This window comes from Asterias rubens, chromosome 10, assembly GCF_902459465.1.
Source record: "Asterias rubens chromosome 10, eAstRub1.3, whole genome shotgun sequence".
In the NCBI taxonomy this organism is placed as follows: Eukaryota; Metazoa; Echinodermata; class Asteroidea; order Forcipulatida; family Asteriidae; genus Asterias; species Asterias rubens.
In genome coordinates, this window is record NC_047071.1 from 7925994 (window position 1) to 7948692 (window position 22699).

At 37.5% G+C, this 22699-nt stretch overlaps 1 protein-coding gene across 1 annotated transcript; it reads right to left on the reverse strand.

The window, feature by feature from the left end:
* Window positions 1-1073: 1073 nt before the first annotated feature.
* Window positions 1074-21549, reverse strand: LOC117296140 (UDP-glucose 6-dehydrogenase-like). Its single transcript, XM_033779017.1, has 11 exons — window positions 21463-21549; window positions 18191-18400; window positions 16231-16368; window positions 14774-14938; window positions 8856-9053; window positions 7598-7745; window positions 6757-6851; window positions 4910-5040; window positions 3985-4121; window positions 2832-2923; window positions 1074-2160 (listed from the first exon to the last, which is right to left on the reverse strand). Exons 2-11 carry the CDS (start codon window positions 18353-18355, stop codon window positions 1990-1992), a joined length of 1440 nt encoding a protein of 479 aa, XP_033634908.1. The 5' UTR covers window positions 18356-18400; window positions 21463-21549; the 3' UTR covers window positions 1074-1989.
* Between the last annotated feature and the right edge of the window lie 1150 nt (window positions 21550-22699).

The window sequence follows — 22699 nt, forward strand, 5'->3', positions numbered from 1 at the left end:
TTGAAAGTTAAAGGAACATTACAGAATTGGCTTTGCTGACAAAACAGTTGCTGGTAGTGTAAGCACTCTATGTAATCCACCATATACATAAACTGACAAACCTGTAAAATCAATCAGCCATTTGGGTCACAAGAAAATAGCGAAAAACCAATAACACATTTTGCATGTCATCAATGCAAAAAAAATGAATAAAACGCTCACTGAGCAATAAACTCCACACACGAAATAAGATTATTTATTTCTCATCAAATACAACATTTCAGACAGAAATATTTCAAGGATGTTTTCTTCTATCATCATCATTAGACCGTGTAAATTTCTTATAAATCTGTGATCTTCACATTTGTTTGCTTCTTACCAATTCTTTAATGTTCCTTTAACATGAAACTTGATTAACTTTTAGACCTGCCTATCATAATAAGGATACAGTGAACAAGACAATGCACATACAAAAGCAAACTCCCATATACATGTAAATTCATTACTGGAAGACTTTAGTGTATAAAAAATGTTTACTCTGACCATGATACGACTGATTGCGGGATATACAGAACTTTGTTGAATCCACTTGGTGGTGACATGTTTCAGTTTGGATTGTTTAATAAAGTGAGTCAGGAAGGGAAGTAAAGTAACAGAGTGACTTTTCAATACACCTTTATCTCGCTGTCACCATCTTGGAGCAAGTTCGAGTGTGCACAATGGTTAACTAAAGGTTGACCATTTTGACTCGAACCCAGGCTGGTCGACCATTGGTTGACTACTGTGGTCGACCATTTGGAACCAGCCTCGAGCCTATGGTTTCTTCGCTGGTCCCAACAGCATGTTCCATTCTAACATGTGTTAAGCGCAGAGGGGAACCAGTGACACTTTAGCGAAAAGGTGGAAGGTTGACTAGACTACCAACGAGTCGTTCGGGCGAGTACGTCACTGCGCATGTGCGTTGCTAGTCTGTGGTCGACCACTGGTGGACTAAATGTGCGCACTCGAACTTGCTCTTGGTCATGTTCCCCATTTCCATAACAGTAATGATTGCTAACATTCACTGCGCAAACATGGCACCAGACTATTACTTCGTCCAGCCTCAGTTTGGTTACAAAGAGTTGGAATGGAGTAATATCAAGATGGCTACATCGTGATAAAGGTCTATAGCACTCAAAGTTGTGTTTGGTCAATGATCATAACGTGATGCAATCAAGCTAAATGAGATGTTTGTGGAAAGCATCAGTATGGAGAAAAAAGCCAAAACAGGCCAACAGGGGTTACTTTTTTTTTTTTTTTCACTGCCAAAATATATCCTATGTTATTATAATTGCCAACTTCCTTCCTGATAAAAAGAATAACATAAAAAAGGTTAACATTTGCATTGAAAGAAAATGTGCCAATGTATTCTTTGTCATATTCTCTTGCATCTCTTGGCGTTTCTTTTTTAAAACTTTGGAACCAAAGGTGGTATCAGCATGGGGTTTCAACAGTATTGAGTACTTGTTATGCTCTTTCCAAATGTATGATTTTGTTTACCTGACCTGGGTCGACAAACTACTCATTTTGCATGATCGCATCACATATTATTGTGGTGTTTGAAGCTTTGCATAGTGTAAAAAAAAAAAAAAAAAAACTATAAAATATTAGAGAGTAAACTTGCGAGTACAACCGTGTATTAAATCTCTTTTTTGGGGAGTGTTGGCTCTGAGAAGAGCAGGTTTGGTCTGGACATCTTGAACAGTATAATCTGCTCTTGACGTTGAGACCACACCGAGTCTTTTCAGTGAAAAACTCCAACAAAATAGATTGAATACATGGTTGTGTACCTGCAAGATTAATATTTACTTTTTGAAAATACTTCTTACATATTGACATGTTTCAAACAGTTCTAGTCAGTTGATACCAGGGTGAATACTGTCGCTAATTAATACACACTTGCAGCAGAGTTGTAGGAATGTATTGATTTTGAGAGCAGTACTGATTGGGAGACACCTTGATAGCGTCCCATCATGGAGTGACGGGTGTGTAACCATTCAATCCTTTCATGTTCCTTCTCTTCCCTACGGTTTCAATGTGGAAGCCGATCTGTTGCATATTATCATGATCTAGGACACGTCTACCGTCAAAGGCAAATGCTGGCTTCAGCATGCTGTTGTAAATCGTCTGATAATCCAAAGTCTGGACGTAATAAAAATTAAGAAAGAGAATGCCAAAAACTCAAATTATTAATGGTCCCATGATCCTCTCCTCCATCGTTGGTAATTGTATGCAGAAACTGTAGATGACCAATGTCAGTTCAGTGCAATGATAACAGCTATAAAAAACATGTTTGCTTATTTTTTCTACTGTTCCAAACACAATTTTTGCTAGGAACACAAATTTTGCATTCAGTAAAGGCAGTTCTACGAAATTGGTTCAAGGCAGTTATATATCCCAGTCATGGAGAAAGCTTTGAAAGGGGTCTGGGTGACTAGAGAGTCAAACAATGGAATATCTGAACATCATGCACTTCAACAGAAGGAAAGAAGACACACAGAAGTTAAGTAGGCTGTCGGCACACTAATGCAAAAGAAAACATTGCCATCAAGTGTTTTGATTGACAGACACATACAGTGTCTCTGTCTGCTGCTCTTGCCACTTTGGCGGCAGCAGATCCAGCTTGCACAGCAGCTTGCCAAGCTGTTCTTTTTATTTCTGGACATTAATACCAGCAGCCTTTAGGAAACAGCAGCTTTAAGGCAAGAACATACAGTAAGCTCATCAAAAGGCACTTATCAATACTTTCTTTCAAACAAAGAAAATTATGATGAAACTGAAACAAACTTATGCAAAAACTGGATGCAACTCACCACAAATTCATCCCATTCAGTGCAAATGACAAAGGCATGAGTGTCTTTGATGGCCTCATAGGGGCTTTTAAATATAGTCACCAGTCGATCCACTGCAATAAATACAAGAAACAACAAAGAAATAAGTAATATACCTTTCCTTTACTGAGGAGTAGTATACATGTAATCCTCTAATTAACAATACACAAATACATGAACCTGTGAAAAGCTCCTATTGAAAACAAGTTGTGCAAAAACATCTTTGATTGCTGCAATGTTGTAATTTTCATCTACAAAACAGTGTACATGTGTTCAGAAGCCAATTTCACAAATTCATTTTAATAATTGAAAAGCTTTATAAATGTAATAGCAGTTTCATATTGTACTATTGTTTCCCAAAAGGTTTTCATGTTTTCAGATCACACTTAGGAATGTAAGATCAAGATTTTTGCTTATTGGTTGACTGATCTTATTGATATTTAATATCAAGATTTTTGCTTATTGGTTGACTGATATTGTTGATATTCAATTATCAATAAGATCAGTCAACCAATAAGCAAAAATCTTGATCTTACATTCCTAAGTGTGATCTGAAAACATGAAAACCTTTTGGGAAACAAGCATTTTGGCACTTCATCTTGTGTTTTGGACTTTCAGATCTTTCTAATCCATTTTGAATGACGGCTTCTTCATAACCTCACATACACAAGGGAATTTGAACATTCGGAGCCTTTGGACTTGGCAGGAAATGTAGATTTACAGAAAATGTGCCCTAAATAGAAGATGCCTTTATGATTGGGAATAATTGAGAAGTGACGCAGTCTTGAATGTTCGTTAAACCCTTGCAGGGTCATGTTCGTGCGTTAAAAGAATTCGCGGGACACGACCCCGCAAGGTTTTAAACGATCAATCATCTAAAAGCGTTGTCCCACTCCTTTAATCATGTTAATCCCTCATCATTATAGTCAATAATTCACACACAAAAATATACTTTTTTTATGAGAGATGCCTTTTAATGATGAAGCAAAGGAATCTACTTTAAATAAGGCACAAAGATATGCCAGCTTTGGAGTTGAAAGTAGCAAGAATCCAAGTTGTTGACTTGCCACCAGGATTGAGGTCATTAAGAATAACTACTGCCCTTGCTAGAGGTCAATGACAGATGAATACTGACCTTTCTTTGGGTCGTCACAAATGCTTGGATACTTGAGCTCACTCAAGATCTGTTGTGGGACCACCTGTGGGTCATATATGTTCAAGTGAGCACCTTCCTCCATCAGAAACTTGCATAGGTAGATGCTGGAAGACTCCCTGTTATAAAAATCAAACCATGGGTGCATTCGATTAGCTTCCCTGTGTCGACCCCGCGGTGCTCATTCGGGTGAGCCCCTGACAAGAGCTAATCAAACGATCACTCACCCTCTTGTGGTGACGTCATGCACCTCGGGCCAGCCCCAAGTGACCCGCTCCACAAGCAGGGCACTTGAGGCTGACCCAGGTGAGCCCCTGGAATGACGTCAAACCTTTTCGAACATACCGGGGGCAGACCAAGGTCGACCCAGGGAAGTTCATCGAACAGCACGTGTGCATGCTGTCGCTGGTTTCCACACGTTCCGCAGCTTATATCGATACTATAAAAACCGAATGTCTTCAGTATTTTTCCAGAGTCGTTCCATGGTAATACAGTGTTTATAAACAGCATTTAAAAGACAAAGAATCGATTAATGTGTACACAAAATCAAATACGAGCAGTTTAGTCGACTTTTCAAAGCTGAAATAGAGGGGTTGTTTTTCCTATGGCGAGAAAGTTGAAATTCGTAAATATTAACAAGCAATTCATACTTTCGTAGTTCATTGATAAATTCGTAATAATTACAAAAAAATCCTAATAGTTGGCAGCTATGAGTATTGCGCCTGTAGGTTTTTTAGCACGCACACTACTGGCGTGAACTGTGAAAAAGGACCGTCCAAAAGTCTCCCTTTCCTGGCCATTCAAAATAAAAATACTCCTGGCTATAAATATTCCCAAACCTCCTAATTCAGAGAATGGAAATGGCTTAAAAAGTCTCGCTATGGTAACTTTTGAGAATGATACTAACCTTGTGTCTCCTGTATCTTTCTTAAAGGCAAAACCCAAGATTGCTATTTTCTTGTCTGTAACCGTGTTGAACAATGAACTGATGATCTTGTTTGCAAAGCGCCTTCGTTGAAGATCATTCATTGCAATCACCTAATACAGACACAGAAAAAGAAATCAGCAATGTATTTCATTTTCCTCATGGTAGAGTTACTGGCAGAGTATTCCTCTTAAAACAGACTAGATTGAAGGAGGGAGGAAAACATGCACCAGGCAAAGAGTTCCAAAGAGATGCAGTACGTGGAATAAAGCTGATGGAATGGCTCCTTGTTCTACATGAGTGTATGGATGAGAAGAAGCCGAAAGTCTGGTTTCACACTCAAAAACTCTAGGTGGAACCTAGGTCAGACACACTGATGGCACATTTACCATGAACATATTTTTAGAAAAGACAGACCTAAGGATTGAAAAAGGTTGTAAGGTTGATCCCAACACTTTACCAAAAAGATTACCAACACCGGCTGTCTAAAAAAAACACTATACACTTTTGAAATTGCTGCCGAATAACCAAATATACGATTCTGGGGGAAGAGGGGTATATGTATGGATAGCTCATGGTCTCAACTTTCATATGACACCAGGAAGTCAGAAAATAATGTATGCCTGGGTGAGCACTGCTCACTTGTGTGAAGGGTACGAAAATTAGGCTGTACAGGAATTAGCCTTCCATTTTGAGAGCTTACAAAATTGTAGGTGATATGATAAAACTCATGATCAATAGTGCCATCATTTTGTATGCCTGGGTGACGGGAATTGCATTTTTTTTTATGTGGCATTAAAACTTTCCCTGGTAAACTCAGTGGTGTGTTGATGGGGGTAAGGATGGGGTGATGTTACTTGTGCAATTTCCATGTTACAAACTATTTTTTTCCACATCTGTCACTTTGAATAAAAACCTTCACCCCAAATTTCAGTTATTGTAAGATTAGTTGAAAATTTCATTGGTTTACCTTAATAACCAGATGGGGATTATGTAAACTGATTATTCAAATACGGTTTGTTGAAAAAAAGGAATGTCACAGATGTTGGCTACTTATTCTTCAGGTTACCCATTGACCTGAAGCAGCCGAAATCTTGGATTGAATTGTGTAAAGCTACAAAGGACTTAACCCTCACAAAGGGAAGGCTAATTCCTACGAAGCCCAACTTTTATACCCTTCACAAAAGTGAGCAGTGCTCACCCAGTCATGATTTATTTTCGGACTTTTTGATGTCATATGAAAGTTGAGACCATAACCTATCCATACACCTTAACCTTTTCCCTCAGAATCGTATACTTTTTATTCAGCAGCCATTTCAAAAAGTGTGTTTTTTTGTTGAGACACGGTAGGTAATATACCTGCCTGAACCTAAACCAAAGAAAATAGCTGAAACCTCAACCACTGAATCAAACAGAGGCTAAATTATAGCATACAGTACTATGAACAATATTGTAGCAATGAACAATACCAAATTTGTTTATCACGGGGGTGAACACACGTTAATTATTATTATTTGTTATTATTATTAATGGTTTATTAAAAAACAATCAACCTTGCAGCCAGAGGCTGAATTGCGTTTAAAACTACAGAGCATAAGAAAATATATATACTATTTTTAAAATTACAGAAAAACATTTAGATATAAAAATATTTATTAATAGGAGTTTCCCTCAACAATTTCTTCACTCTCCGGCAAAATACAGGAAAAGTTGGCAGGTCTGCAGTAAGGGTTGAACAGCTTTATAAAAGTGGGCTCATTTATTTTTCTACTGATAGTTGCCACGGCCTTGCCTTTACTATTGCCTATCTACTATTGGTTTACATTTACCTGGTGCCAATAGGCAGCGACTTCAGGTAGATTTAGAGCTTCACAAAGATACACCAGATTCAGAACATCTTTCTGGAAACAGCTTCCACCAAACCCTGCAAGTGATAAAATACAAATTTTATATCAATCATATTAGTACATGTAAAGCATACAAATTGTCATCGTTTTCACCAAGTGGCATATTTGTGTCAAAAGTAATTTCTGTACTAGCAAATCATTTCAGGACCTACATAACGTTTCCAACAAGTTCATAATTAACACTATTTATCATGACTGATGTATCACTAGATTTGTTATTTATCACAACTCATCACTTTCCATTGAATTACATAACAGTTTCTTAATATACAATAATTACACTAATTACAGTTTCATATTACACTAATTAGCAGGACTGATGTATCACTAGATTTGTCATGTTGAGATTTTAAACAGTGGTGTATCACAATTCATCACTGTCCATTGAAATACATAGAGGTGGCATGGACCCAAACACACTTAGTATGACTGTAGTGTTTTCACAAAGTGACGTATCTGATCAATTTAAAAATTAACGGCATGGTGGGCAATGCATCCTTCCTTAACCACATCAAATGATAATGTATGTCCAGTTAATAAGGTAACCAGGGCCCGAATTCTGCGCTTGCGATCATGATTCTCCGCTTACTTTCCAAGCAACGAAATTCTGCACTAGCTGTTTAGCAAAGAATGCCTACATGTAGTAAGGTGCAGTACGCATGCACACAAGCAAAGATTTCCTGCTTATCTGCTTTACGTAAGTGGAAAGCAAAACCACGAAAAAGGGCCCAGTGTGCAACTTTCCACATTTAGTATAACTTACCTAAACTAGCCTGTAGGAATTTGGGGCCAATCCTGGAGTCGGTGCCTACAGCATGCGCTACCTCTGCTACATCAGCTCCCGTTGCTTCACAGATAGCACTCATTGCATTAATACTTGATATACGTTGAGCTAGAAAAGCATTACCAGCCTATCAAAGAACAACAACTTGGGTGTTAGGTACAAGATTTAGAAACACAAGTTGAAAGGACGATTTGGATATATATTGTCGAAATATTCCATAATTTTCCAAGTTTAATTTGGTTTGTATATCCATGCATGCTTCCTTTCTATAAAACCAAACCCAAAACCTAAATGACTCAAGAAATGTGGATGCTATTCCTTGAACTACAAGTACAATTGTGTATTACCTCATACATCTTTACATATTCATGACCCAGAGCCGAATTCTCACTAGTCCATTCAACATCATGTGCAAGATGCTATCTTTGCTGTTTACCAAGCACGCTTACAAGTATTCACGCAAATGGTCAATACGTAGGACAAGTAGACTGACGCCCGGGCAACTTACTTGTCATGCACTTTACGATTGTGGAGCTCTGTCCCTGGGGGTTATGACGCATGCGTGTTCAAGAAAATTCAAATTTTATTTCATTTTATTTCAAAGTCGTCATTTCCCCTTCCTTGCTCCTAATACTGTACCGGTGTATGAGGTGTTACAACAAATAGGCTATAACATGGTTTATTTCGGCTGAACAGTCGATATTTTCAAAGTTGACAAACTGGGAGTGGGAGATCCAAAGTTGACAAACTAGTTCCCACTGATTCTGAAGTCAATGTGATGTGTGAAGAATATGATGTATATAGGATTTGAGGCATTGCATGGTGAGGTATCAATGTATATTTGGTTTGCGGTAACACCATGTGTGTATCTACTTGCCAGGTAGAGTTGTTCTTAGGGAACTGTCTTGCTTTATTCTACTGCCGCGGAGTAGATAAACGGAGGTTCTGGAGACTTCTCAGTTCTGAAAAGAACTGTCCTGCTTTTTAACTATTACCAGGGCGGATGGTATAGAAATTAGACTGGACTACTACTTTAGCTTATAGGATCGTAATTAACTGTACTGCCGCGGAGTCAGTTCTGAATTGGTCTCAACGTTTCGACTAGCTTGCTCTAGTCATCGTCAGGAGACTGTGATAGTTAGAATTGGGACCAAAAGCATCCTTTCCCCATGCATCTCTGTTGTTGCTTGGGTCCTTTAGCAAATACCAACTTTTTCCAGTTTGTGAGAAAACTTACCAGTTTGGATAATTCTGATGACCAGGTATTGGTGAGTATAATCTTCTTCCTTGGGATCCAATTCTCGTAGACGCATGCGAGATCTTCCATAGCGCGGCGCCCTCTTGGCGTCTCATCTCCGCCAATCAAAACACGGTCGGGATTCAACAGATCCCTAATTGCTGTACCCTCTGCAAGGAACTCTGGATTTGATAAAACCTGAAGATAGAAATAAATCACTCAAACTGTCATTATGTCATTCCCCAAAACTGTCTCTAAAGGCGCTGCACACTATTAGTAATTACTCAAAATAATTGTTAGCATAAAAAACTTTCTTGGTAACGAGCAATGGAGTGCTGTTGATAGAATAAAACATTGTGAGAAACGACCTCTGAAGTAACATAGTTTTTTAGAAAGAAATATTCGAGTTGCGAATTCAAGCAACCGAAAGCACATAACTTGTGCAACAAGGGTGTTTTTTCCATATTATATGTTTACATCAACATGACCCTCAGTTGGTTTTGAGTCAGAAGAATTTTGGAAACTTTGTAAATATTAAAAAAAAAATTTAATACATAAAATTGTTTTCTAAAGAAGTCAATTTATATCTTGCCTCCGTGGCATTTACAGGGGAGTAAATTCTGTGAAGTTTATTACCGTGAATAATTTCTATGGGAGGCATATTATTTTGAGGTCTGATTTGACAAACCCATTATTCAAACAGGTATTTTGTAAGATTAAACGGTAATTAAATTTTAAAAAATCTGCAGCACTTTGTGGGCTGAACACATACTGTGTACATGACATTGATCCATGACTTTCAAAAAACATTTTGACATCCTTTGATTAAGGCTTAAAAAGGAAGTCATCTGGTTTATTAAATAATCTGATATCCTTTGCACACAAACCACCTGAATGCATTTGTCAGGCATGCACAGGGCTTGAATTTGGTTTTAGTTTTTGGCCAGTAAACTCATGATTGGACGAGTCCGACGGCCTGCCCTTTAAAAATAAATAATAATAATAATAATACTCTTTATGCCCGATGCAAATTTAACATATATTTTTTCGTTGTGGTACCCGCTGCCGAAACATAGGATTAGAACTGCCTCTAGCTATCGGGCAATCGCGATAGTCTAGGCGCTTAGTATACAAACTTTCAGAAAGATAGGTTATTGCAGTGATGAATTCTGAGACCCTATTAGTTAGCACCTTATTTGGAATTACAAGGTGCTACGGCGCATACAGCAGCCACAGCCAGGAACACCGATAAGTGTACTGAGTTCTTTTACATGGGTTACACAACACATGGGACCAACGGCTTTATGTCTCACAAGTGTCACGGCTGGGGATTCGAACCCACACTCTGCTGATCTTAAACACCAGAGTTTGAATTTGGTGCTCTTAACCGCTCGGCCTCGACACTTCCACATTGGTGTATGGGTAAAAACCATAACTAATATACTTTATCCCCGATGCAAATTTAACATCTATTGCAATTGAATATCAATACATGTATCTCACTGTGTTCTATCTTAAACAGAAACAAATTATGTTCAAAGGTTGACTTTGAGTCAAGTGAGTTATGAATTAAATACATCATACTGCAAGGAGACAGAGGAGATAAATCTTCTCTTCTTACAGATGTCTTGGTGCATTTAGGTTTTATGGTTTTTTTTTTTTCTCATTTGGATTTTGGTCTTGTACAAACAATTCTGGGGTGGATTTCACATAGAGTTAAGACTAGTCTTTTCTCGAGTTAAGACAAGTTACTCGTCCTCGTCCTTGACTTAGGACTAGCCTTAAGTTTTTAATATCTCCCAGGACTAGTCCCATAAGTTAGGGCAAGTCCTAACTCTTTGTAAAATTGCTCCCTGGTCCTGGTAGAGTAAACATTTTTAGCTAAAAAAAAAACATACAGTCCTGTGGATTTTTCTCCCCAATTGGACCCCTGAAGATTGCAACTTTTCAGCTCATCACCTGATTTATTCGTTATTGCTTGTCAGCTGTGCCAATAAGCACAGTACAAAGTTTCATCATATTGTAGTTCCATGGCTGTTTTTCTCCAACCATGTGACAACTGGTGCATGTCTATTAAAAGCTTGACTTGAATTGAAGTGTTCTATTTATACAACAAAGATAATCAGTGTTTCATGAGTGCTTGCTCTACCTCCATGGTTCGGATTGGTCAATAGAAACAGGCTAAGCTTCAGTGAAATAATTTCAGAGGAAATAATTTGTTTTTTATACCTAAATTGAACACAGGAAGACAGACACATGTATTTGACATATAATACACAAGTGAACGATTTTCCTTGTACAACAGAGCAAAATGCTACGGTCAGTTGCTACCCAAAAATCATCATTTGCTAACCATATCACCTTTCCGTGAATAGAATAAGTCATGCCTCTGCACTTTTTAAAGTTACAACCCAGGCCTCAATGTTCGCTCTTGAACTCAGGAAAGTACCGAGTATACAGTGCTTACACACATCAGTGTAAGGTTTTAAATCCAAAATCAATTAGCCTTTAAAATTATCCCCGATGCAAATTTCACATCTATGGTAAGTAATTATTATGTTTTGTATTTTTTATCATCTTTTTATCCTGTTAATATCATTGTAATTCAGCTATGTTGCTGTGATTTTGACGTAATAATAAAACATCTGAACAATCTACAGTAACTCAGCCATCAGAAGTTGAATTAATGCAGATGACATCCTACCAACGCAGGCAGAACACTTTTAAAAGTGGGGGGGGGGGGGGATTTTCACGACTCCCATTTCAACCTCAGCCAATAAGTAGTAGCAGAGTCTTTCTTTAACGGCTAAAATGACTTATCTGCTAAGCAGAATTTCCTAGGCCTATAACGATGGGGGGCTTAACATTGAAAGTACAGGTACGTATCACTAAATGTATCTTGGCACGATTCCTTCTTCGATTAATCCGTGGACGAATTCTACTAGAATACTAACTTAGTATGGTCACAGCCACGTGTATGCTACACTTTTTTACGTTTTGGCATTGACTCACACCAAACTGCAGCGGACTGTTAAAATGTGCATTGTGGGCCATCTAACCTATTGTCCGGGGATGAAAATTAACTCCCCTACATTTGGCGTTAAAATTGCTGTTCTTTTGTTCTATGAATACAATTATTTTGAGAAATGTAAAGGTGGGAAGTGTATATTACAAACGGGGTGGTCAGTGAACCCTTACTTGGTAACAAGCCCCCCCCCCCTACCCCCGGCTCTGCTGCCAGTGCAACCTACATAATTATGATGGTACCTGTAAATGTAATAGCATCCTCTTAGGTTTGATCTGATGTGTCCATAGTGTGTAAAAAAATATGCCTGCATGTGATGTTGTTACTTGTGTGTCCACAGCATATTTCTAGTTTTAATGAATGCTCCATAGTTTTAATGAAGGGTTTTGTAAATTTTGTTCTTTTTACTCTATATTGCCCTTTAATGTGTGACTGTTTTTTGTTTTTGTCATGTACTAAATATTTGTGCAATTGTTAAGTGGCCCTTTCAGCTATACTAATGATGGTCATTTTGTTGTTTATACAATAAATAAAAAATAAAAAACAAAAATATCTGATGAAAACGTGTGATCTGCTAGGTTTGGGGAAATAGTTTGTTTTCATACCTAAATTGAACACGTAGACAGACATGTTTTTGACATAATACACAAGTGAACGATTTTCCTTGCACAACAGAGCAAAATGCTATGGTCAGTTGCTACCCACAAATCATCATTTGCTACTCCATATCACCTTTCCGTGTGCACAATTTTTGTCAGTCAAAATATTTTGCCATGCAAAAATGCTGGATGAAATCGTTTTCTTTGTTTTTTCTGTGCATTATGTTAATCCAACCCATTTAATCCTATTGTGAGTTCTATTGGATCCTTGAAGGGGTACAACCCACACAGTCAATATTTACACAGTGTGCAGTCTTTTGTGATGCAACAACAGTTCCTCTAAACCATTCAACATGTTCAAACAGTTTGTGTAGTGCCATGGCCAAATAATTCCTTGCAAGATACTATTCAAGAATTTGTGTACACTGTGACACAACCAGTGCAAGTATCATGTCAAGTCAGTGTGTTAATCTGGCTTGGCATGCTTGGTGATTTATCCCTTTTTGACAAACAACAATAATCCAACACCACACATACATGTAGACTGACCCTGCATTGCTTTTATCAAACATACAAAATTGAACATTTCCTGTGCTTGGAAAACTTGTTCCTTTAAAATGTGAACTACACATCCCTCATTAGCTTGCAAGGTTGACCATCTGTCTAAATGCTGTTACATGAACAGTCACAGTTCACATTACATAGCACCCCATACAAGTCTCCACTGTACCCCATGCACAGGTGTCCAAAGTTTACTTTTCACTTTGATATTGAACCTAATGATTGTTTGTTTTCCAGCATTTAATCTGATATACTTTTGAAGGGAGATTTTTAATGGAGCCTTCTCCATTGTTGAATATTTTAAGAATTTCTCTTGTACTTTGCCTGGGATTTGCAATTTTTGCCATTTTAAAGGCAGTGGACACTATTGGTAATTACTCAAAATAATTATTAGCATAAAACCTTACTTGGTAACAAGTAATGGGGAGAGGTTGATAGTATAAAACATTGTCAGAAACGGCTCCCTTTGAAGTGGAGTACTTTTTGAGAAAAAGTAATTTTACACGAATTTGATTTAGAGACCTCAGATTTAGAATTTGAGGTCTCGAAATCAAGCATCTGAAAGCACACAACTTCGTGTGACAAGGGTATTTTGTTCATTCATTATTATCTCGAAACTTCGATGACCGATTGACCTCAAATGTTCACTAGTATGTTATCCTATGCATATGTTAAGATACAGCAAGTGAGAAGACTGGTCTTGACAATTACCAATAGTGTCCAAAGTCTTTAAATAATGTTGTTTTTGTTGTACAATTTCAATGCAATTTTGCATCCAGCCAAAACAATTAATTTAATGAGCCATGAAATTATTATAAGAAAAAACTAAATCAAGGTTGCATTGTAAGTTGTTGCACTGCAAGTACCCTTTAATCAACCAAAAGAGACTTCATATTTACTGGTATGTAGCCATAGTATCACAGCTTATGGTGAAAAAGCATGAACATGGTCTACTATGTATGCTGGTGGTATTTTGCTTGAACAAAATTTAAAGATGCCGGATTTAAAACAGCTCACATAAATTTATTACAGGGTAGACCCCTACTTGTTTTTTTTTTATGTCACCCAAAAGTGTATAAAGAGTTTAAAGACATTGGACATCTTTTGTAATTGCAAAAGACCAGTCTTCTCACTTGGGTTTTACTCAACATTTGTATGCACAAAATTTATACTCAATTGGTCGTTGAAGTTGCGAGATAATAATTGAAGAAAAAGCGCCATTGTTGCACAAGTTGATTGCTTTCAGATGCTTTATTTCAAGACCTCAAAATCAAACTACGAGGTCTCAAAATCAAATTCAAATACTATATGAGTGAGAAATTACTTCTGTCTCAACAGCTATTACTTCAGAGGGAGCCAGTTCTCACAATGTTTTATACTATCAACAGCTCTTCGTTGCTTGTTACCGAGTAAGTTTTTATGCTAAAATTTGTTTTGAGTAGGGTCCAGTGCCAATAGTGTCCAGTGCCGTTAAACTCACTGTAAATTGTACATTCAGGCTGGTTGATATAGATTGTACTGTATCTGATACTGTAGCGTCTAGTTTGAACCTCCATGTAGCTTGCTGTCTCATTATGTTCAATGAAGAAATGAAGGTTTATGAATATCCAACTTTTATCAATATTTTTATATTGTAATGCCACATTATTCAGCTTCGTGCTGCCAGTTGGATTTTTAATCAAAGTGAATGAATGAATGAATGAATGAAAAGGGCATGTAGAGTTTTTAAATACCTCAAATGAGCAGCCTGGTTTGTTGTTGGCCTGAAGGATGCGCTGAATACTCTCTGCTGCCCTCACTGGTACAGTACTCTTCTCAACAACAATCTTATCCGTATCAGCGATCTTTGCTATTCTTCTTGATGCATTCTCAATGTACTTCAAGTCTGGGGCTCGTCCCTGTAATAATAATCAAATGAAAACTAACTTGGATGTGGACTCACTTTTTGGCTCACCAATCTGGGCAAAATCTATTGTGGCGTCCAGCCCAGATTTTCCCTAGAATAAATAAAAAAATTACCCACTGTGCATTGATCTCAGACAAGGAGTAGAGAAAAAAAAACACAGGTAACAAGGCCTTACAACTTACTGCATTGCCCCATAACATGAGCAGTTTGGAAACCTGGCATCATGTCTGAAGCTTGCACTTAAAAGCAAAGGCCCGTAATTTAAAAACACAAATAATTTCGCCCTTGGTGGACTTCAAAAAAAGAATTGAGCTCTTAAGGCAGTGTTTACAAAATGTATGTGTTTTTTGGGTAATTGCCAAAGACTACAATCCTCAAAATGAGGTTTTGTGTAGCCCAAAATATCCATAAAATAAACAAACCTGTGAAAACTTGGGATTATTTGGTCATTGCAGTTGCAAGAAACTAATTAATGAAAAAATACCTTTGTTTATCTTTCATGATTGAAGCTTTTCTCAAATTCCAATTTTGGGGTGTAATAGTACTTCTTTCTCTATAACTACCGTACACTACTTCAAATGGGGTAGTTTCTAAACTTCCAATAACAACAGCTCTCCCGTGCTAATTACCAAGCAAGCGTTCAGACATGGCCATTGCTTTAGGAGTATTTACCAAAGGTATACATGATATGTACATCCCTTTAACAGTATTGGAAATGAGAATATTTCTTTGTAGGATTTATGCTGGTATTTGTGATAGTATTAACTTTGTAATCCATTAATGATTTTAGAGGCAGTGGACACTATTGGTAATTACCGTACTCTAAATAATTGTTAGCATAAAACCTCACTTTTTAGAAGCAATGGAGAGCTGTTGATAGTGTAAAACATTGTGAGAAACAGCTCTCTCTGAAGAAATGTAGTTTTCGAGAAAGAAGTAATTTTCGACGAATTTGATTTCGAGACCGAAGAATTAGATTTTACGGTCCCGAAACCAAGCATCTGAAAGCACACAACTTCGTGTGACAAGGGTATTTTTTCTTCCAATATTATCTCGAAGACCAATTGAGTTCAAACTTTTTCAGATGCATACATGTATGTTGGGATACACCAAGTGAGAAGAATGGTCTTTGACAATTACCAAAGGTGTCCAGTGCCTTTAACTTTTCAGATGAAATATGTTTTTACCTAAATAACCAATCCTGTTATTTTCCTATAACTTAAAGAGTTTAAATCAGAGAACAGTACAATTTTAATGAAAATCTATTTTTAAAACATGATTTACCTTTCCAAGACCAAATGTTTTGGTGGGTGTGTTGACAGAGATAAAGATAAGATCAGCTTCTTGTATAGCAGTATCAATATCTGTTGAGAAGAACAGGTTTCTACCACGGCATTCTTTGACCACTTCTACCAGAGACGGCTACAAAATCAGAATCATAAGAAACGCTACATTATCTTTACATGCATCATACACAATTGTGATGACAAAAGACTTTTTTATTGCTACTGTTGGTGTTTTGGGGTTTTTTTTGTATTTTTTTTGTTTTTTGGGGGGGGCGGCAAAGATACATAGTAACTTTTGTTACATTTTTAGTCACTTTTAGACTCAACTGGTTTCAACTGTCAGTATGTGACTGCTGATGAACACAAACTGGAAAACTTTCTTTAAAAGCAGTACTTAATTTAAACTTTGGCAGCTTTTGTAACATGAAAAGGACACGCATAACTTTGTGGAGGTCTTGATTCAAAAGTCTGCTCATACTAGACATGCATTGGTGTCTAAACTATTTATTTGCAAAAAAATAGTGAATGTCCTGAAATTTTGACCAAAGCAGAGTCTTTCTAGCTATCCATCAACAGAGAAACCATAAAGAATGCTCGAGATTGCACAGTAGAGCTTTTAAAACCAAGATAAGTAGAAAACATTCCAACGACCTTGTTTCAATTTAGTTGTTTCAGCCAAACATTAAAGAAATAGTCCAGAATTTTAACATTTTGAAAAAATCCTGGTGGGGAGAGCCCTGCTTGACTTTTTTTTTCATTTGATGCCTTACAAACTCATACATGTAGGCTGGCATATTACTTCATATTTTTGGGGGTGAATCTTCTTTTTTGTAATCTTCAGTTTTATAATAGCAGATTTAGGGTTTTATTTGAGGTCTAATTTTAATGGTCTGTTGAAGTTTTAAACTAGAAGTACGTGTCTCAAAGGTTATCAAAACCTCTAAAGTGATTACAAAGTGTCTGGGTACTTTTTACACAATGTCCACAGACTTACATTAAACTTAAACAGTTTGAAGATAATGGTAGCAGAAAGCTTCTCTTGAAATATTACTTGCTGAGGTGCTGCAGTTTTTGAGAATTTAGTAAAAAAAGTCACAACAATTTTTTTAGTGTTAGTTTTAGCATACGTACAAACGTATTAACCAGTTATGGTATCTAACCATAACAATACGTTTTTACATGCAAAATAATTACTACAGCACCTCAGCAAGTAATATTTGAAGGGAAGCTTTCTACCATCATTATCGTCAAACTGAGCAAGTTAAAATAAATCTGTGGACATTATGTTTTGTGTTAAAACAAAGTACCCAAATCCTTTAAAACGCTTGCATTTGTTTTTCCCAATCTGCAAATTATGAATAGCTCTGGTAACAGATAGTTGTTCATACCTACCAAGTATCAGTCACTCACATTCATGTGAAAACAAACTTGTATCAGATTACATCCAAATTGTTATTGTGAATGTGTCGAGTCATATAAAGAAATTTAGTTTACGGAATTTTGAAAGTAATCTGAAGATTTGAATCTAGCTTTAGGCTTGTTTGGTAAAAGGTGAAAATAGCATGCAGTTCACAATACATTCCAGGGTTGCAGGTTGTAGTTGGCAGGGTAGGTAGAGGGACCCTTAATGGTAATTAGTTTCTGTTAGACTCTGCTGGGTCAAAACATAGACCATTAAACAAAAATTGCATTTATACACTAAAGTCATTTTGGTTGGTGAGCAGTTTGCATTTAGCTGTTTCTATTTTTGTCCTTTATATCAAAAGCAGGAGTCAATTGTTACATACATGTACTCCAAAAGTTAATGACCACAAAATCTAATCTCTTTTACAGTTTTTTTTTTGTCTAATGGTCCAACTGACTGATCGATCAAAATTCATTAACTAGTTACTACAATGTGTTAGCTGTTTGAAATTGTCAGGTCTTGGAAATATTTAAATGTCAAAAAGAAATTCTACCTCGTATATAGGAAGATTGAAGTCTTCTGAGTTCCATTGGTCGATTCGCTCTTGACTCAAGTCAACAACTGTCACTGTCACCTCTGGACACTTGTAGGCTATGACTGTACATGTTGGTCCACCAACATAACCTGCTCCTATGCAACAAACCTTCTTGATAACCATTGTTGAACAGTGCTCTTTCCACAGTTATTTACTTCATGTAGCTCTCTGTCAACATTCAAAAGTAATGAAGATGGATTTAGTAAAAGCTAGTTTTAGTGGCTGGTTCATATCAACAGTCCAAAAAAAAAAATTGGGAAAAAAAACAATTTGACATTCAGTCACCAGTTTTTAAGGGATTTTCATTAATTTTTTTAACAGATGTAGGACTTTACGTTTTTTTTTTTTAATATTCCTCTCAAGGAAATGCTATCTGAATACTAAAATTTGACCTTACAGAAAAATGTCCAACTGCGCAGGCAAAATATACACACTCTAAGAAACATTACTACACTACAGTAAGGCTTCTCAGATTCAACTTTGGGGCATAAAAACTGATATCTGTTTGCATACAACATTACTGCAGAGTGAAATGTTTTTCAAAATGCTTTGAAAGCTGTTTTACTTATAATGGCCAATAATTTTAGTCGTGACTACCAAACAAACATTGTATATAATTTTAATCCTCCCTTTTAAAAAACAACAACAACTGAAATTGTTATACCTCTGTACAAATTGTGAAGTTTGATTGGTCGAGAACCAATCACGTGCCGTGCAACAAATACGCATGTATCATGGCTTAAGATGCGCACTACTCGTAATGCACAGCGCGCCGGGTAACATAAAAAGTGATGTACACCGGTGTTCGAGGGAACTGTCAGGAATTGTTTCTTGTTCGTCTGCTAATTAAACAATGAATACTCCGGAGAAATGTTTAAGATTACAACAGAACTTCGAGAAGAGAAATAATAATGTTACCAAGGTATAACAAAACAATTGTTGCACGCTGTGATTGGGGTCCATGGGTTTTGTACACCCTCGGGGGAAAATGGCACCCTCGGCTTTGCCTCGGGTGCCATTTCCCCCCTCGGGTGTACAAAACGCCATGGACCCCATCACAGCGTGCAACAATTGTATACTGATGCCCTACCACCATTCAACAAGGTGCTACCCTTAGATATAGAAATTAGGAAGGAACTACGATCTACATCTACATCTATGAGGTCGTTCAGACACAGTACTACATGTAGTTGGTTTAACTTATGGTTCAACCCGATCGTGTTCAACTCTGTGTGTCTGAACGGTTCTTAAGTTAGTCCGAATCGAGTTCAACCCACAAAAGATAAACCGTCCAGGGAGGGGGTTTATCTTTAGGGTGCATTCAGACACGGTACTAAAGTTGGTTTAACTCATGGTTCAACTCGATCGAGTTCAACTCAGTGTGTCTGAACGGATCTAAAGTTAGTCCGAATTGAGTTCAACCCACAAAAGATAAACCGTCCAGGGAGGGGGTTTATCTTTAGACTGCTTCAGGTTTATCTTTTAACACTGTGTGTGGACAGAATAAAAAAGACCACATCCGGTTTAACTCACAACAGATGACCAGTTGACCTCTGTAATCTTTATGTAAACACATGGTGACCAATGAACATGCCAATTAACAGGATGTTTAATAGAGTAAAGGGATCGCGTTTGCTTTGACCTCTTAAAACCAAAGATAAACCGGATCGGGTTTAACTCAGTGCTGTCTGAACGCAAAGGGGTTTAATTTTTACGACCACCCACTGCTGCTCGTAGAAGTTAAACCAGTTCGGGTCTAACTTAGTACGCTGTCTGAACATACCCATAGTGGGTTCTCATCAAAGCCTGCTCAGCATCTAGATGGGGAACGGTGTGCGGTGCTTCCAGTACTGTGAAACACTTACAATGTGCTCTGCTTTTTTATTATTTTATAAATGAATTTGTGCAATTTTGTTAAATGCAAGTAAAAAGTGCGTATAGAGAAAGAAGGTGGGAGGCTCAGATGCTCTAAACTAACAAATCTAGTTCCTTCAACAATTAAGAAAAGGGCATATGCAGGTGTTAAATGCCAAAAAGCGTTTGATTCTAAATAGTGTCCGCTGAGCATGCGCAGTGCTTGTGGACACCGGACCCTATTTGGCACGTATTTTGATACCATTAAACTAATTCAAAACCACAAAAGAAAAATCAAAATGAGTTTTGTTATCATTTTTTTTACAATATTGTCCTGACGTGAAAACGGTGACGAAATGACACCACACAAGCATTCCAGCAACAGTTATTTTCCAGCAAATCACTGGAAAATTAAAGGAAAACCTCACCCAGCAGTATCTCAACAAATTTAAATTAAGCCATTTCTTCCACACATCATAATTGATTGTGCACGATTCCCGAATTGTGCACTAATACACGTAAGCTGTTGTGTCTTTTCAGACATATTTTTTGTTTGCCGGCTTAAATACAAATTCCACTCTGCCATCTCCACGTCCGTCACCAACGATGCCATTGCAGCAAGCGACAAGTCTTGCAATTGCATAACCTCTGACAGTTTCGCTCTTCCTATTGGTGGAGAGAGCGCATCACGTCGGGATAAACCTTTGGTTGATAATGACCAGTAAAAAGTGTTGAAACATGGTCGTGACACACGAGCTTACACCTGTGCTTATAAAGACAGTTTCTTCATTCCTATTGGTCGAGAGCAACGGCTGGAACGGTTGTGCCACATCACGCAATACGCGCGACGGGCACAGCATCTCCTTATAAGGAGTTGTTTACTCTAGGCCTTACCATTTCATAGCTGGAGGGGTGTTGTGTTGAAAGAAATCATTGAACAATTAAAATGTTTGCATTTATTTTAGATTTTGACTAAAGTAAAAGTGTTGATGTTTTTTCACCGAAAAGGTATTTAATATTTATAATATGAATGGGAATCAAAGTGATAATTGATAATAATTTACCTCGACTTTGTCTCGGTAAATTTATCAAGAACCAGGCCTCGGCGCGGGTTTAAACAACTAGTTGAAAACCTCTTCACCACACACCTTCACCTCTTGATTCCCTTATTATACCACAACACACACACAACCTACACAACACAGAGTAGGCCAGGTATAAACTGATTCATTGACTAAAATTAAAAAAGTGCCGACATAAAGCACTTTCCTCAACGCTCAACGATAATTTACCTAAATTTAATTATTATATGACCCCGTTGTTTAACAATAACATTATAGCGGATAGGAATGAAGACGTTTAACCATTTAACTTACCACACGATGAACAATTCGTGATCTTTTTAGGCATTTGTTTGTTTACGACGGATGCCCAAATTCTACGTGCACCCTCCTTCGAGCTTGGCCGGCTGCTTTGAAAACTGTGTGGTGTGATACGAAAAACTACACGGAGTTTTGCACATGTAGTTGAGCAAATTAATTCTTTGAGCGCAAATAAGTTGTTCGCGCAAGTTCAAACTTAACTGCGCAAGTTCGAGCAAATAATCGAGGAAGTTTGGAAATTGCGCACACTTTTTTCGAATTATGCGCTGGCAAGTCTTGAGCGAGTCTCACAAAATGAGGGCGCCTTTTAACTTTACACACAAGAAAGTTTTCTAAGGCCGTGTCCGAAACGGCGACTTCGGCTACAGCTACGGCTAGATCGCGCGCGTCTGCCTATTCTTCAACACTGGTAGACGCGCTGATCTAGACGTAGCTGTAGCCGAAGTCGCCGTTTCGGACACGGCCTAATGTTTCTGCAAATTAATGCAACAGCGAACTGGGATAATCCTACTTAAGTTGCACGGGGCAGGGCTGGCGCTCTATGTGCGTGAAAATGTTGACATGGTGTAGGGGGATGTGTTTAGTGCAATCAATTTCCTGCATGGGTTTCACTGAATGAATAAAGTTTTCGCACAGGGCCGCAACTTTCTTGCGGTTGCCATCTTGCCGCTGGCTGCAACTTGCGGCACTGTGTCAAAATTAGTTTAAAGATCTATGTCAGATTTTTGGCCCCAAACATTAAAAAATAGATTTTTTTGAGTGAATGGTATTTCAAAGAGTATCACCCGCTCTGACGAAAAAAAGTTTAACTTTTACTTTTTATGGTCAGGAACCATGACAAAAATCCAAAACGTTTATAAAACACATAAGATTAGTCACGTGATATTATTTTCGGGATCCCGACAAAAAACTAATTTTGAGCACTTTATTTCACTGCTACTAATAATTGGCGGACTTTTTCGAGCAATGGCTCAAATGAAAGCTTGAAACTTTCTCGACCCCCATCAAAATACCTATTGAATTTTAAATCAAAATTTTTGAGTAATTATTTATACCTGTCAAGTGCCTTAAAATGTTAAGCTTGGAATTAAAAAATCTGGTTAACGATCAAGGCACTTGCCATATTATCAATTAATAACTGTTTGCTTTTTTTAGTAGTTCCCCAAAAAGCTGTACAGCATTAGTTACCAGAAAAAGTAGGGCCGTTTATAGTAACTTGGGCGCTGTATTC